Genomic DNA, 17,936 nt, shown 5'->3' with positions numbered 1-17,936 from the left:
CAGCTTACCTCAGCCAGAAGACCAGAAAATAACACTTCTGCTTAATTTCTCCAACAGCTACACTTCTGTGATTCTAGGGTGGGGAACTGCCTCTGAAGGGACCTTCCCCAGATTCCTTGTGTCTTGCCCTTCCCCCCACCAGATTGGGCTAATCCAATAAAAGGAGACTTGGATATGCCTTCGTGGATTGTGCCACTGGGTTCTTTAGAGGAGTCTCTTTCATGCTTCAGGTTCTAGCTTCCTCTGTCTTTGAGGCACAGATTTATCATATGGACACTTTCTTTTTTCAGGTTTTCATTTTCCTTTTTTTTTTTTTTTTTTAACTATAGATTATTTCCTTAATTGGGGTTACTGGTTGATTTCAAGGCAGGGGACTACAGTAAAATTGCCATTACTTCCTCATGTTTAATTCCAAATCACATGCCTTATATGGTATTAACTGCATGATTCTCTCTATGTCAAAAGAAAAAAAAATTATAACAAATTTAAATATATTAATAGGTTTTATCTGCAATTTTAGAATTGGCAACACTTCATTCCACAAGTTGGAATAAATATTCCCATGAGCTGAGCAGAGGAGGTTGATTTTATAGATAGTAAAGGGCTGAGGAAAGCAAAACAGAAAACAAAATGTGGATTGGTCATTTCAAAGTTACTTTTCTGTAAAGGTTACAGCAGAAAAAAAACAAAAACAAAAACAAAATAAAACAAAAGTCCTTATCATGTCTGCTAGGATTGGCCTGTTTGGGGATTGGGCTATTATCTCTCTCTCTCTCTCCTTATTTCTCAGAAGGCAGATAAATAACTTATTTTCAGCTTGGTGACTAGAACTTTTGCATAATCAACACCATTTTTGTTTGGTCTGTTGGGCCTGGTGCAGGAGAAGGAGGCTTAATCCTGACCAATGGCCTCCTGTAAATTTTATTTAACACTCATAAGAGTTAGTACAGCAGGCTGAGACTTCTATCCTTAGAAAGGCCTGCTTGGAGGGTTTGCCCTTGGCTGGGATCCGGGAACTTAATTGGTAATCAGTTCCTTACATTGATATAAAATTTTCTGTAAATGATAAGAGTGGCTGTGCCTAATCTGTTTGTATAAATATAATTTATTATATTACTTGTTATCGTTATTACCATAGAGTAGAATGCACTTAATTATCTTGTGAAGTTAGCCTTTCCTCTCTCTTTATTTTTCAGTATTTTCCTAGCCTGTCTTGTACGTCTATTTTCCCCTTGTAAATTTCACAGTAACAATGTATAGACAGTTGGTATATTTACTAAATATTCTAGACAAGCACAACTATATCCTTTTCTATTTTTCCAAGTCTAGTGTTAAGTGCAGAACTTTTATAGTTAAGCTTATTTACAGATTTATTTTAAGTTTTCCTTTTGCAAATGAGATATTTCAATCTTTTTCCCCATTATAATACTTAATTTTTTAAGCATCTAGGGAATATATTGATTTTTGGATATTATCTTTGTGTACATCAACCTTATTGATTTTTTATTGTTTATAATATATTTTCAATTGATTAGGTGGAGTATTCCAGAATTATCAGAACATCTGAGGGAAAAGGTCTTATTTTTGCCACTTGCTTTCCAATTTTCATTTCCTTCTCTTTTCAGGTACATTGACTGATACTTACAGATCAATGCTAACTAAGAGTGGAGATAATGTACCGTCCTGTCTTAGTTTTTACTTTAGAGAGAATGCTTCTAATGTTTCACAATTGAGCACCTTCCCAGCTTTCAGTCTGATGTCTCTTTGCCTATTTGTCTCCATAAAAGTTGATCTATATTAGTTCCCATTAGGTCATTATTTCAACTTCTTCTTGCAGAATATTAGTCTTGTACAATTTCAATGTGTGAATCAAGGTCTTCTTTTAATTTCAGGAAAGCCTTATCCTTGTATTTTGTTGTGTTTTCTGTTTTAATTTTTCTGTTTCTATCTTCAGGAACATCAGTATTTCATATAGTAATGTCCTTCGTTTGCACATCCATTATCTCTTTTAAAAATTAGTTTATTTGATGTTCTCAAACTGTTCTCTATGTCACTGACTCTTTCTACCACCAAATATTTTTTCATTTTTTATTGCTTTTAATGTGAATTGCATTTCTGTTCTTATTTTACAATTCTCCTCCATTTCTGTTTTGAGCTCTAACAGATCACTTGTAAACTCATTCTGTTTTCTTATCTCTTTTTTGAATACTGAAATTCTTTCTGTTTTGGATTCAGAAAACCATTATTTCATTTAACACCTTTGGTTTCCTGGAGAAACACTTGGTATACTTTCATACCAACTCTTGGTCCTGTAAGATTTCACCCAGCCTGGCTGGAAGTCACTGGTTTACAGGGAGGCTCCCTGTGTCCTAGTGTATGTGCAGTGATTTAGAATTCTCTTCCACTAGTTGTCAAAACTTTAATCCCTCAGTCTGTCAAACTGATAGTCTTTTGTTGGCAATAATGGCATAGTGAGTTCCCTGCCTATTATGCTATTCTGATTTTAAGCAGAACTCAAATATGGTTCAGCAGCCCTTTTCACTGACACAGACCATGTCATATTAAGGAAGTGTCATTGGCTTGTCCCCTCAGAAAGCTCTGACTACTCTTAAGAGATTTTGAGTATTCATGAAAGCTGGTAACACATAATGCCTTTCTAAGTGTCCTCCCTAAATCATGTCTAATTTCACCACATTAGCCAAATTTCTGTATCAATTGTGGTTTGGGACTGTGACTGTTTCCTGTTGTCATAAAAGAATAGAGTTTCATTTGTGTTTTTCATTCTTATTGATTTTGGTCTACTGGAAAGTGGAAAGCAGGGCAAATCTATCATTGTTAACTTAAACATTTTAGCAGTAATTCTAAAATTATTTTTGTCTATGATCTGCTTCCCCAGATTCTTGGTTTTATTTAGTTAAACTTAGGCAGTTACTATAACATAATTTTTAGCCATATTAAATTATTTTTGTTCTCCATGATAAGATTGCTTCTGGATTTGATAGAAGCTAAAACATTTTATATTTGATCACTAAGTTCTTGATTTGTGGCCCTGTGCTTTAGTGATGTCATTGATTCACTCTTCAGTTTACTGGCTTTACCGATATCATGGTATAATATCTGAGCAAAACATAGGTCAAAATACCTGATTTTTGTCTCGTCTTGACTAGGACTTTCTTGATTATACATGATAATTCATATATAATGGAAATATTCACAACTAACTTATTTAACATAAAGTTTAACCTATACTGTAATAAGTCAGAACACATATGCAACTATCAACTTATTGGAAGTTATATGTGGCATTTCTAATGGGATACAAGTTCCTGACAAATAAGCTCTGCATTTTTAAGTATGTTTGTTTAATTCAAACAACTGGATGAGAATATTAGGCTCTATGCAATGGTAGCTACTATCCTAATTACACTTTTAATTGAGTAGTCAACGTTAAATTAAATGTCTACAGCATGCTACCTGAGTGACAGCAGGAAACAACTCAACTTGCCTTGGAGACTCATTCAATTATTTGATGTAAGCCAAGTAACTAATATAACTGTAATATACTTCAGGAAAAGAGAAAAGGAAATCACCAGAATAAGGATAGTCAGAAAAGAACAAAATAGGAATTGAGTTGAAAATATACATGACACAGAATCAGAGGTACACACACACACACACACACACACACACAGACACTTAAGGAGTTGTAGGAAACGTGGAGAATGAAGGCAGAACAAACAGCCTTCATTCAAGGCCACAGGAGCAGAACTAGAATGGAGAAATAAAATGTAATTCTATCAATACAAAGAGGGGAGAGAGTAGCAAAAATTCCAAAAAACAGTAACCAGAACTCTATGAGGAGAGAAAGTTATTGTCTTAGACCGATCGATTTTTGTTTATCTAATTAAACTATATCTTTTTCCAAAAGCACTTTAAACCAGATTTCAAAATCTATACATAGCAAAATCAGTAGATAAGAATAGATTGAAAAAAATAATAATTGGGTGAGAAAAAAATAAAGCTAAATAAAGCTAAAGATATGTTAATAAACAACATGCATGCCATACAGTCCTATTTAGGTTCTTAAGAGAAGAAGTTAACATGCAAATGTGGTCTGTTACATGATTTCCAGGGGCCATAGAAAAACAATCCAGCTGTTCACCAGAAGCACAGAGGTCGAAACTTCAGGGAAATTTATCTTATATGTTTTTAATCAAGAGAATAGACTGTGTAATAGAGTTGATGAAGCTTTCAATGCCATTTCTACAGTAAATCTGATATACGAGTCTTACTGATGTTACTATTGTTTTTTCAGTTCAATCCAAATCATAACTGCATAAATATTTCTGAAAAAGCAATTATGCAAATATCCAGATAAGCCACTCCCAGATGGTCTGGTTTATCCAAGAGCAAAATTTAAAATACCCAGAGAACATCATGTCTTTCAGATAATCCTCAATGAAAATTATTTCCACAACAACTAAATCATACATGAGACAGTTTTTTCATAATATAGTCATTATGTACCCAAAGATAATTTGTCAAATAATTTCTGTCTAGAAAATGAAGCTAATTAGTTACATGTTTCCTGAATGAGGCTACTCATGATTCAATACCCTCTACTTACCTTATTTTCGGCTGGTTGCTGTTTCCTTCTCTGGAGGGAGTTATTCCATTATACACAATGTGCAAGAAAATTATTCTTAGGTATAGCTCCCTGGGTTGTTGTTTAGAGCAGATTTTGTTTATAGGGTAATTCTGAAAATGCTCTAAACTTGGAGAGATTACAAGTATGCCTTTTTCTATTAACTCAGTAAAATAAGTATCTGAATTTAAAATCCCAATACTTCAGCCTCTAAGCAATTTTGTTTTCTATTATAGGGAAATGACAGTGTCTACACATAGAGAAGAAGCAGCATCTTTTCATGAAGAATCGCTCATGCTTCAGACTTTGAAAGGAAAATCAAAATAACTCAAGTAATACAGGGCCTAAACGTGGGCACAATATAAACAACACTGAGAAACTCACACAAGCTCAGAAGCCTTAAATTTGGGGGTAGCTTATCCTAGGTTGTGCCCCTATGTAATCCAGAAGTTATTACACAATAGGGGCTGTCTTAGGTACTCATGATCTTGACAGACAGGCCCGTGTAGTTAACAGTAATTAAAATGTTACCTTAAATCAGCAGCTTTCCCCGTCTTTCTTATACACATCTAGATGTTGACAGACAGGCCCGTGTAGTTAACAGTAATTAAAATGTTACCTTAAATCAGCAGCTTTCCCCGTCTTGTTAATACACATAACCTCTCTGGTCTGATATCCAATCTGGATGTCCCAATATTTGTTCTCTTGTCTGTTCTGTCTGTTTCTGTTTCTCTTTTTCTTAATAAGTTCGCGGGCTTCTGGATCCTTTACTCCTTTGCTGCGGTCCTTTTCCCGTTCTTTATTCTTCCCGCGTCTCCTTGCTTGTCTCACTTGTCGGGAGTGGGGCATTGAGCAGGTGCTCCAGGGCCCCACATGCAGGCTATACATGAGCTCCTCGGCCTCGCATGGGCTGGATTGGCACACCTGGAACTCCGTCAGGTTTGGACAGCCAGAGCCTCCGAACTGCGGGGGCGCCACCACATGACGCGTCCGGTGCTGAAGCCCGCTGCCGCAGGTCTTGGAGCATTCGGACCAGGCAGAAAACTCAGACACAATGCAATCTTGCTGGCAAGGAATGAGGCAAGCCTGCTCCAGGAGAGGCTTGGGCTCAAAGTACTCACAGATGGTATCCTCCGCAGGAATATCTTTGTCTTTCTGGATGCACACTATCTCCCTCACCTGAATACCTTCTTCCCCCTTAATGCATTCAAGAGGTTTCTCTAGGCTTTTTGAAATCACAGGCTGACACTGATTCCAAGGTCCCAGTCTCCAGTCGTACAACTCTTTGTGCCAGTCGCAAACTTTGAAACAATTCTGCTGGTTATTGGGTCTCTCGGCCTGCTTACAGTTAGTATGCAGTGTAGTCCATCCCTCCACATGAGCACACCACACAGCCCTCGTTTGGATGCCTCCTGGACCACATTCATCTCCCATGCATCGGCCCCATGGACCTACAAAAATTGCAACACAAAAATTAGCAGTGCTACTAGAAGAAAACTACAAGTTATTGCACATTCCAGAAAGACTTTTCAAGACCTAGTACGTTAACTTCCCTGAGGTGTTATAAAGTAGGTCTCTGGATTGGATTGTTGGAAAGTAATGATCCACACTAAGTAGTTTTGCAAAAGGGGAACTGTGTCACAGAGTCTATATAAGGTAACTTCTGGGACAATTTCACTTTGGGTCCTTTAGGGATTACTAAAAGTTTGGTTTTGTTCATTTCCTTTGTTTTATGTAGTTGGAAATCCTTGCTGATAAAGGACATCAGAAATTAGTCTCAGTGAAAACTCATTACTCCTGCCTCACAATCATCAAATCCATTTCAGTAACTGGCAGAGAAAATGGCCCCGTGTGAAGAACTTCTCCTGCAGGCATTTCTCTTCCTGGACAATTAAGTATTTTGTGGAACTTGCTCTCTTCTTCATCATTTTTTATTTTCATAGACTATGACTGCAAGGGTCTAATAGTTGTATATTATGTGTGTCAATAGAGCTTAAAGTGTTCACTCTCTGGCTACCAAAGCTAGGAAGCAAAAATCTTCATTTACACACATTCTGCCTTTAAATTTACGAACTTCCCCCCCCTCCATTTCCCAAGTGAAGTATAGAGCTGGGTAAGGGGATTTAAATTTAACTAAAAGATTTTTGCAATTTTCTAATCATTGAGAGGTTATTTGGGGTCTTATTTATTTATTCATTTCTTAAACATGAAATATTTGGTATTACAGAGCTGTTTTATGTGATACTTAAATCAGTGGCTTTAATATGAAATGTGGGGTTTTTTTTTTCTGTGAAATCCTTCTTAGAATAGATTTAAACCTTATATTTGCATATATTATTTTTTTCTAAGGTAGATGATATGATTTTCAGTGCTTTAACAGACAGATCCCAATTTATGAAATTGAGAATTGTGAAATTTTGGAATTATAAAGAAACTTAAAGATCATATAAATTATAAAGAAACTTAAAGATCATATAATTACATGATTTTCAAAAAGTATTCCAAGAATTTGAGAAATTGTTTGATGTGCCTTAAAGCCATTTTCCATCTGTTGTGTGGGAAGGTGAGGGCCAACATGTGGGGTGGGTTCTAGTGCCCCTCATACTCTTACACTGCTGCCATCCTCCCTGATTGATGCTTTTATAAGAAAAACTCTATTTGTATTATTAGTTTTATTCACATGGGGATTAGGCATAAGATTATGTCTGCAAGAGGTTTCTACTGTGGAAATGTGAAACCTGCTAAAGTAGGTCAATGGATTCACTCTATGGATGAGAAAAACAGGAAACAAGAAGGGAAAGTGATTTGCTGAGTTCAAATATTTAATGAATAACAAAACGAATCTGGAATTTAGGTTCCAGTTCTAACTTTTAGTTGTACGATTTCTCTTTAAATCTTTAGCCTCAGTTAGTTTCTTCTGTACATACCAATTGTTAGTATACAAATAAAGAAATATAAAGAATGTGCTAATCATATTTAATCTAAACATTTAATTTTGCCTAATGAGAAAGATGTTTAAAGTTTGTCAAAAATTTTCTTACAAATGGCATTATGGAGTTGTAACTAGAATAGAGACTTGCTGTAAATATTGTGCTAACTAATCATTATTGCATGAAAGTAAATATTGGATAGTTGGCATACCCTTATCATTCCTTTATGAAGTTTGCATGTAAGAAATTATAAGGGATATAAATGCTTATTAGGGATGTAACATTCTTATAAGGGATATAAAATACTCAAGGAGACTGGGAAACAGTCTCCTTGAAGTATTAATAATGAAACTTTATGGACTTAGAAAGCCAGTGGGTTTGTTGCATTTGTCCAAATGCAATTCACCTAATAATATTTTAATCTTATTTTTAATTTGCCAAAGAAAAAATACAGGTTCACAAATCTGGTGATATTTTCTTAAAGATTTTCTAAATACTCACTTTGGGAACCACAGAATCTAGGATACTTCTCAAAATTAGAACCTAGTAATATGTATGAAATTTTCTAATTAATTCCACACACCCTTGGCATTTATTCCCCATCCCCACTGTGCTTGAACAAAACAGTGGTCCTTATTTAACATCTGAACACAACATATAAAGACATAGTTATATTAGACTCTCAAATTAGGAGTAAGCTATATGCCATTAAGTCTGAATTTGAAAATATAAGTGTCTTATACTAACTCAGACTCTAAATCCCAGATGTAATTTAGTTGAACTTCCTGATGTATTATTTTTTTCCAATTTTTAAAATTAATTATGAAATTAGACTGACTAATCAGATTGAGGCTACTAGTCCTTTATCTTCAAAGTGTAAACAAATGATTTTTTATAGCAAACTTATAAGGGTGTCACTTAAAAAACGTAACTGTACATTTTTAGGTAAGCAGCACTATTACTAATAGATGTGATTGGGCCGGGCGCAGTGGCTCACGCCTGTAATCCCAGCACTTTGGGAGGCTGAGGCAGGTGGATCACAAGGTCAGGAGATCAAGACCATCCTGGCTAACATGGTGAAACCTCATCTCTACTAAAAATACAAAATATTAGCCAGGCGTGGTGGTGGGCGCCTGTAGTCCCCAGCTACTTGGGAGGCGGAAGCAGGAGAATGGCGTGGACCTGGGAGGCGGAGGTTGCAGTGAGTCGAGATTGCGTCACTGCACTCCAGCCTGGGCAACAGAGAGAGACTCCATCTCAAAAATAAATAAATAAAATAAAATAAAATAAAATAGATGTGATTTACTAATTAATGTCAATTAATGTTTTATTACAGAAATCTGAGTATACAAAATGTGAATTGACTTCAAGTCTATATGTTATTGCTAAGGAAAACATACATACTGAAAATAACTTTTTTTCCCTAAAACAACTATGAAACAGAACTATGCTACACTAGTCAACTCTTAAGTCTGAAAATTACCTTAAACAGGATAAGGACTGGTGAAGATATTAAACTCTTACAAACCAAATTTTAGCAAAAAATCTTGGCTTAAAGTGATGGTTGCTTTGAAAATGATTATCATTTACTGACATCAAATTATGGAGAGCTCCCTTTTCACACACGTTCCAGAGCACCATGTATGTTTCTCACATAATGTTTAAATGCTAGTCACACTTTCGGTTAGTAGAATCAGTAATTTTTATCAAACATTTAATATCTGTTTATCACATTAGACTCACTCTATAGTCCCATGAGGACAGGCCCTTGTCTGTCATCTGCAACAGCTGCAGACAGTACACACAGAACAAGTTCAATAATATTTATTGAATGAATGAATAAAATCAGAAGCCAAATCAATAAAATAATTCTAATCAATTTGTGATTCAACAGATGCCATTTGGACAACTAATTGTGGATAAAGACAAAATGTGTTTTTCCTTTAAGCCATTCCAATATATTATGAATTATCTTGAGATTTTTTATTTTTATCTAATTATTGAAAACACAAGAAGATACTAGTGACATAACTTAAAAATACAGATCTATATTTAATTACAACCAGAACCACAGTGTAATCTTGAGAATGTCTAATTTTTCCATGTTACCTGTTGTAGTAATATTACATATATTTTGGATAACTAAATATGCACAATGTTTTTCTGAAATTAGTATTGTCTTGGAGGCAGATTTCAGATGATCACGGGTGTCAACAACAGGATTTCTTACTAGAATATTCTCTTGTGTTCAGAGCTAGTTAAAAGCACATATTTCTGCAATGATTTTCAGCTACATAGAAAAATATAATATTTTGTTTCTACTCAAGATGTATAAATGCCTTAAGAAATAAAAGAAACAGTCCATATAAAAGTTTAATAATATTGGCATCTTATTTATAACATTGTGAATCAAATGTTCATTTCCCACTTTACAAAAATAAAAATGCACTCCCAAAAGGGGTTGAGAAGTATATTTTCATCTTTAGTTTTGAGAAACTAAATTTTCTCAACCAAGAACATTTCTAATCACCTAGTTCTTCATTGATTTTTCACAATGTTGATCCCACTACAGAGGCTGGTGAGTCAATGAAATAATTCTTTGATCACTTACTTTAAAAATTACCATTTGACATATAGAAATATTGACAAGTGTTGTTTCAAATTCAGAATTCATTATATAAGATAGCTCTCACTTTGATGTTCCTCATAGAATACCAGGAACATCACCTACGTGTGTGTATACATTTTACATATGCTTAATTAGCTAATTATATTTGTAAAAGCTTTGCACTTCTGCTAATTTAATGGAATAACCTGTTACATTCCATGGTTTGAACATGTCTTTTAATTCCCATGGCTTACTTTTAGATAAATTGCCTCAATAATTTTGTTTAGAAAGGAGAGAAGTTAATTTATAGATCTTAATATCCAAGGCATTATATTTTTGATGTCAATGCCAGCAGGAATAAAGAGATTGAATTCAACAATATTATTATATATAGATAAGGCACAAGAATTTCTAAAGTTTGCTTAGATAACTAAGAAAAACATATGTTATAAATATAAATATATTCCAATTCCCATTTCAATACTATTATCACAGATTTTTATTAATCAGCTACTCACAGATAACACTGTGGGATTTATTTCATTCCACGTATATTTACATTGAGAACCAGCAGATAACATATCCTGAGAAAACTTCATGGAGATATATAAAAATACCTACTGAGGCTAAAGGAAAACAATAAAATGCATGAAGGCACCAGCGAAAACAGAGGTGGAAGTATAATCACGACTGAACCTAAAAAATAAAAATACCCGTTATCCCCCTTGTAGGCTTTAACTATACTTATCTTTTCATTGCACCTTGAGTATCACATGTGTGTCCAATTAACCAACCTCTTGTAAGATCAGATCTTCCCCACAATACACACGATGAAGGGCTGTCTACCTCTTCCCTCCAAGCAGTCTTGACACAAGTACACATTGAAAGGGACCAAATTGAATAGAAAAAGGACCACATTGAATAGAAAAGGGACTGCATCTAAAACTCCTCTTGACAACTGGAATTGTTAACCCAATTAGATACCATGTTTAAGGGGGTGCAAATGTTTTAAAGTACAATTTGAAAACAATATGCAAACTCTATCAAGGAAAACATGAAATCCTCTGCCAATTACAATGTGACAGTGTGTGGCAAATGTCTCTGCATAAATGTTAAAATTCAGCTCTGCATCCTACATTACTAAGAGTGGGAGGTAGTGGTAGTAGAAAATCTGGGGGAGTGGTGTTTGGTTTTTGAAAAGAACAGTAAGAATTATCATTGGCTCAAAACTTCTCTCTTTTATTGTTCTGTTCATGATTATTTAGAAGGAATTTGGAATCTAATTGAGCAAAATAAAGGACAAGCAGCTTTCTATTTAAGGCTATGGATAATATCCCCCTGTGAATGGAAATGTATTCCTGCATACAGATTTGTAGGATGGTGTTTACTCAGTATCATACAAAGCACTTCTACAATGTGGGTCAATAAATATGTGTAGAACACTTAGCTTGACAGATTTTATGTAAATCCAGAAACACTGGATGTCTTATTTCACTAAAAGGAAATTAAAGCAACTGTTTTATATGCCCAAAACTTGTGTGTAATTGATGGGCTCACAATACAAATATTTTCACTTGGAATCAATGTAAAATTATGCAAAATTGTGATAAAACCTTTAAATGAATGCTACTTGGCTTAGTTTTCCTTAGGCTAGTGCTTTAAGTAAAATTCTGCACTAACTTTACCAAGATGTTGATAAAATAATGAATTTATTTTTATTCCTGCTAAAGAGGATTTTATAATGTGCCTATTCTCTTGATGTCGTTCAAAACTGTCTCTTTATTTCAGTCTACAAAAGACAGCCGTCTAAATTTAAAATTACTATTTCCCCACCATATTCAACACTGACTTCTCTAAGAATGCTTTTTATATGTCAAGGGCATGAGAACAATAAAAGGTTGAGTCTATAAAAGGCCACATTATTGACAGGTGGTCAGCAACTGTTCCAAAGAGCCTTATAAAAGATAAACACCATAAAAGGAGCATGAGAAATTATGCAAACTACTTTTTGTTCTTGTTTGCTATAAAACTCTCACATGTGCCAGTTTCTGGTTTGACTAAACATGTTTGCATCCTTCAAATGAGATAGTGTGTTTTCCCCTCCTGGATTTGGTTATGGAACAGCATGTCCTACTTTACTAAGATCAAGGAGTACATAAACAGCTTAGTAATATACTGAATTCTGTCTCTTGAATGCTACAGAACATCTTACTTTAAAATTTATAATTTACAAAACTAAAACAAAATTTCTATTTGTTTTTACCCAATCGAATCCCTGTAAAAAGATTAGAAATTACTGTTAAATAATAGGAAAGAAAAATTCCTTATAAATTCCACAAACTAAAGATAACTAATCCTAGTCATCATACTTTGCTGTCCTTCTAAAGCCAATTAAAATATAAAACTAAAGTTAGGATTGTGCTATCAATTAATTGTTTTATAGTTTGCATTTTTACTTCACAATACGCTATAAAATATTCCATTTCAACAGATACACCACATACACACACACACACACACACACGCACACACAGATTGAAACTTCCAGACCATTAATCTCCTTTGCTCTTCATATTTTCACATTTAGATCTATACTGTGTTTGCATAGTGTTTTGTTCTACCAATTTACCATGATTTTTCGAACTGATGTTCTATCGGTGGATGTTTAGGTCTTTCCTGATTATTTCCAATATTATGAACAGTGCTATGATGAACCTCCATTGCTGTACATCAGTCAGATAATTTGGTGAAAGGCTTTTGCACACTTTCAAGCTTTTGACACGTGTAGTATTACAAAAGTGCCCACCAAAATGTGCCAGTTTGGCCTTCCACCAGCAATTTTGAGCACATTTCCCTCAACCTCTAATATTTGCAGATTGCTGGTCCTCCAAGTCTGAGCTCCTACTGGAGAAATCCTGTGTGCTTATTTTCTTGGAAAGTTCATCCTTTGACTAAAATCATAGTCTTAATTCCTTTACCTTCATTCTTTTGTGTGTTATGGTTTCCAGAAAGACATCAAAGCTTGTGAAGAATTCATAATATCCTTCCCTGTTTTCAGCATCAAAACATCTTTTTGCTTATTTTGTACTTGTTTGGTCATTTCAAAGGATTTTATTGCCGTAGGTAGAAGCAAACATGTGGTCTTAAATGTCCATCTTAAAATAGTCCCATAGACTGGTATCTGAATGCTTAGCATACTGCCCCATTCAAAATTATACTAATTGAATTTATTTAATTATAAATATATGCTCTGCCTGGTAGATCCCTTTGTATAGATTTGTGAAAATACAAAAATAAATTTTGAATGTGTTTATCTAAACTAGATTTAAATTTCTTTAAAAGGAAAAATAAGAGGAGAGCTTGTAACTTCTTTAACTTGAGTTTTAACTTAATTTTAATTTAAAACATAACTCTCAAATGACAAATCAGTTTGGTGGATAAGGAGAGATCACTGTGGATGTCAAGCTGAGCTTTCATCTTCAATAAGTAATTAAACTTTAATAAGAAATTATATAAGAATGTCAAATTACATGTACAAAATTAGAACAGGCTGTTTAAATCTGATGAGAAAATGAATGAGGAATCAGAGACTAGTATAGCTGATTTTACAATGCTAAACACAATAATCTCTTTTTAGGATCTGTTATACTAAATATTCCTTTAAAATTACTTAACCTCTTTGTGTTCTGGTTTCCTGATTTTAAAAATACTATATGAACCCTGTCATTAGCTCCCATCATCTCATAACCCTACCTGACCTGTAAGCTAAGTACCAATATTATGAGGAATGTTTGTGAGAAAGTTGTGAAGTCCCTTTCTTTTACACAAAAAGATTCACATTTTCATGTGACAGCATTTTAAAGTCTTCATGTATCAGTGACAACTTCCTTAGGTTAGGCTCCATTAAAGTGAAAGCCTGAGTCAAAGCATTTGACAATTTTAAGGTTTTAAAATACATGTTGCCCAATTGATTTTTCAAAGAAACATGTACAAATCTACATTCTATCACTACACCTTGATCAGCATTGGTTATTATAATATTTTCTTTTGTTAATTTGATGAATATGCCCAAATCCACTGTTGTTTTAGTTAAATCTTCATTACATATGAATTTTAAAATAATTTCCTCCCTGTAAATTATTTGTTTCATTGGTTTCTATATTTTCCAGCATTCTCATGGATTTCTTTTCCCAATCTCTTTGAGATACTAACATTTTCTCTGATCATTAAGATGTATTTCCCATTGGTGTTTTGTGTTATTTTGTGTATAATATTTTCTGCTTTTCATATGCAGACTTTCACTAACACAATAGTATATTTCTTTCATTGATTTTTAATGAAAGATTTTAAAGGCTGAATTATATTTTTAAATACAGAGATTAATAATACAGAGGTTAATAAATACACATACATTAAAAGTTTAATCTTCTTTACAGATTTATTTTATTTAAGTATGTTAAATGCATCAGAAGTTTATTTCAAGTTTGTTATAAGGCAAACTTCTGACTATTTTATTTTCTTTATAGTTAGGCAATTTTACCTGGAACACACATACCTATGATTTAAAGGTACCTTTCAAACAGTCTCAAAATATGTCAATAAAAGGTGTATTAAATACCACATCCTTAGATTACATTATTATATTTTATTGCTATGTTTTATTTCATATTTGTATAGTACTATGTGTTTTCACATATATGATCTCATTTGATCTTTGCATCAAGCAGTAGATATAAAAAATAAACAAGATTCATTTTGTTATTCTGTCCAGTAGTTCAATCTCTGTAAATCTGAAGAAAATATAAAACCATCAACCACTCAAATAGTTCTGTGGTTTCCTTGGATGCAGTTAAACACCCCCAAAAAGTAGTTATATAAACTGTATTTGAGCAATTCAGTTAGAGAGCTTACGGTGCCATAATGAAATGTTCCCAATTTTTGAATAAAGTCTCATGCAAATAAGGGGATACAAAAACAATTTCTTAGAGAAAATTCTTCTTCAAGTTAACAGATTGCTAAGTCAATGTTTTCCTTTCAAGCTCATAAACTCAGAAAAATTTGATATTGTTAGAATCTTGATTTCAAAATAACAAAACGTGATACTAATAGCCTTAATACCTATTAAAATTTTAAAATGATCTATTTGAACAGTTGCACTGCCAATCCACAAAACAACACAAACTTCCTCCTTACCCCACTTCCCAAATAATTACAACAACCAAAAAACAGAAAGCAAACTTGAGAGTTATATAGGATTTCAGTATAAGTGTGATTGGCAGCAGAGTATTTATGAAATAAGAATAGAAATTGTTGATCATAACAAACATATAATCTTAATGGATTTGAAGACATGACAAGTCTTCAGAGGCTGCTTTAGGGAATGGATTGAAGGTAGCAACTATCAAATCTAGTAAATGCATATGTTTGTGAGTGTTTAAAATAGGTTGTCTTAAAATTGGTGTCAAAGAATAGCACTAAGAACTGCATAACATTTCACTCAAAAATGTGAAATGCACAAAACTTTTTACCCATATCAAGCTACCGATCTTCCATTACAATTGTCCAAAAGTGGGCTACCTTTGGAGAATACATATTCAACAGTCCAACTTGATGCTAAGGGAGTCAAATAAACAAGGTATTGGAGGTAAAGGAGTCTTATCACAACTCTATCTCAGGGAACTTTGATAAAAATAGTAAGTGACATCTTAATAAATTTGAAAGCATGCTATCTTGTCCTGGATTATCCCAAAAGTAGAACTTGAGACAAAGGTTTATATGCAAGTAGTTTATTTTAGAAGTGATTCCATGAAGCAGGGTTAAGACAAAAAAGAAGAAGAGAAGGAGAGACCAAGGAAAAGCCAGTATAAGCATATGTAATAAAACTGTCCACTGCTATAGTTGCCTGGTTATGACTTTGTGGGACCTTCTGAGGAGATTCATGAAATGCATCTCAGAACTGTCAGTCCAGAGAAAAGAATAATTAAACATTTCTTCTTTGACTCCTGTTCCTCACTGCATAAAATTGCTTGAAGTAGCACAGAGGTGGTTCCTGATATAGTTTCGCCCTTGCACCACTCAGATCCTCTTATTCTACCATTGTACCATTAAATGAATCACAGACTCTTTCCCTCAATATTATGGCCAGTTCAATGTCTGCAAGTATAGTTTTTTCCCTCTAGAACTACATCCTCCAATTCAGTGAGTTTAAGATTTTAGGTATGGACAGCGCAAATTCCTGAAGTGACTCAGGGGAACAATGGAGAGAGGGTCAATCCTACTTTGCCTGAGAGTTTTAACCCATATGTCTTGGCTCTTATGGCACAACACCATATTTTGTTTATGGGCTTGGCTCATCCTGGAAGACATTTCTCCAATCATGCAATCTGATTTTCAACTTAAGCCTTTAATAGTCAATACTACTACTCAAATTAGAAGAGCTGCTTTTGGGTAATGAGGTATATAGAAAGTCCAGTGGATTTCATTGTCATTGCTGCTTGTCATGTCCATTTACTATAAGATATATTCTTTTGAATGAAGCAATATTATTCATACATAGAATATAAGACCAAGAAACTGGGCATCTGCAAGTCTTCTGATTATGGTGTTGGTGAAGTCACTGTAGCCATAGAAGACAAATGCATACCTAGGGTAAGTGTCAATTTTGCTAAGAATGAATTGCTGTTCTATTTGTGTTAGGAAGTGTGTGATATAATCAATTGGCTGGCTGCTTCTTACAGGTTGGTCCTTAGCAATTGTAGTAGTTTGATCAGCCTTGGTGAGAAGAAGCCTATACTAACTACTGGGTTCATATATAGCACCCATCCCTGATACAATGGCCAATCTGAAGCAAGAGGTTGGCTGATATCCACAGGTCAAAATTTCTTGTCTACTTACATACTCAGTTCTGCCTCTAATGCAGATGCTCCCGGATGGGCATTAACACAGTCCACAAAGATCTGCCCTTTGGATCCACTTTCATTGAACACTCATATGCAATTTATCTAGACTTCTATGTTTCTAATCAACTAGATAAGCCATTCGCCATTGCTTAGAAGTCCATGTAAGTCTGTATTTTAGGCTACTTGTCCCTTAGTAAAGAATGAAAAGCTAAATATAAGCTCACAGCTCTGTACTGTGGGAGGATTCCCCTCCACTGTTATCCTTTAGAGCCATAACAAGTGGGGCTGCTGTGTTGCAGCTGCCCATTTACAAGTAGCGCCGAAATATCATGCTAAGCCTATCAAGCCTGAAGTTTTTATTTTCTTAGCTGGTATTAAGAAATCCATTATGAGCCATGAGTTGAAGGAAGGTCCTCTATGTAAAAGAAGTAGGTGCCATGGGAGTCTGGGCAATGTGTTTACGTAATTTACTTTTTTGTTGTTCTTGTTCTGTGTGGGCCTGATCCCCAATGCTCTGTTTCTGTTGTACACTGGATTTTAGCTATGTCTTACCCAACATTTTATTTGGTGGGCTTCATAATATCTAGCTTAGAATAGACAACTCCAGCCAAAAAGTTAGTTGGTGTCCAACATGCAATATCTACTAGGACCCAGTGGTTTGTCAGGATCTATTTTGTGGCGTGTATGTGTGTGTGTGTGTGTGTGTGTGTGTGTGTATCATGCTTTTCTTTTCTTCCCCTAGATGTGAGTAATTCTCTTTTGCAAAAACCATGGCCTTACTCCCAAATCCTAAGCATCTGTGCTGCCACTTTTCTAGTAGGGGTAGCCAGAGATTTCTCATAGCCATTTTATCT

General features: G+C 34.4%; 1 protein-coding gene across 1 annotated transcript in view; it reads right to left on the bottom strand.

The window, feature by feature from the left end:
• Positions 1-17,936, bottom strand: part of LOC105548506 (thrombospondin type-1 domain-containing protein 7A-like) — a gene marked incomplete at its 3' end in the record, with an annotated part of 313,220 nt that overhangs the window by 96,617 nt on the left and 198,667 nt on the right. Inside the window, exon 2 of the mRNA XM_011992552.1 lies at positions 5,265-6,096. Within this exon, the coding sequence (XP_011847942.1) occupies positions 5,265-6,096 (832 nt within the window). The remainder of the gene's footprint in view (positions 1-5,264; positions 6,097-17,936) is intronic.

Source organism: Mandrillus leucophaeus, unplaced genomic scaffold (genome assembly GCF_000951045.1).
Source record: "Mandrillus leucophaeus isolate KB7577 unplaced genomic scaffold, Mleu.le_1.0 Scaffold1106, whole genome shotgun sequence".
NCBI classification, from domain to species: Eukaryota; Metazoa; Chordata; class Mammalia; order Primates; family Cercopithecidae; genus Mandrillus; species Mandrillus leucophaeus.
Note: the sequence above shows the minus strand (reverse complement) of the source record. Positions and strands in the feature narration are given on the sequence as shown.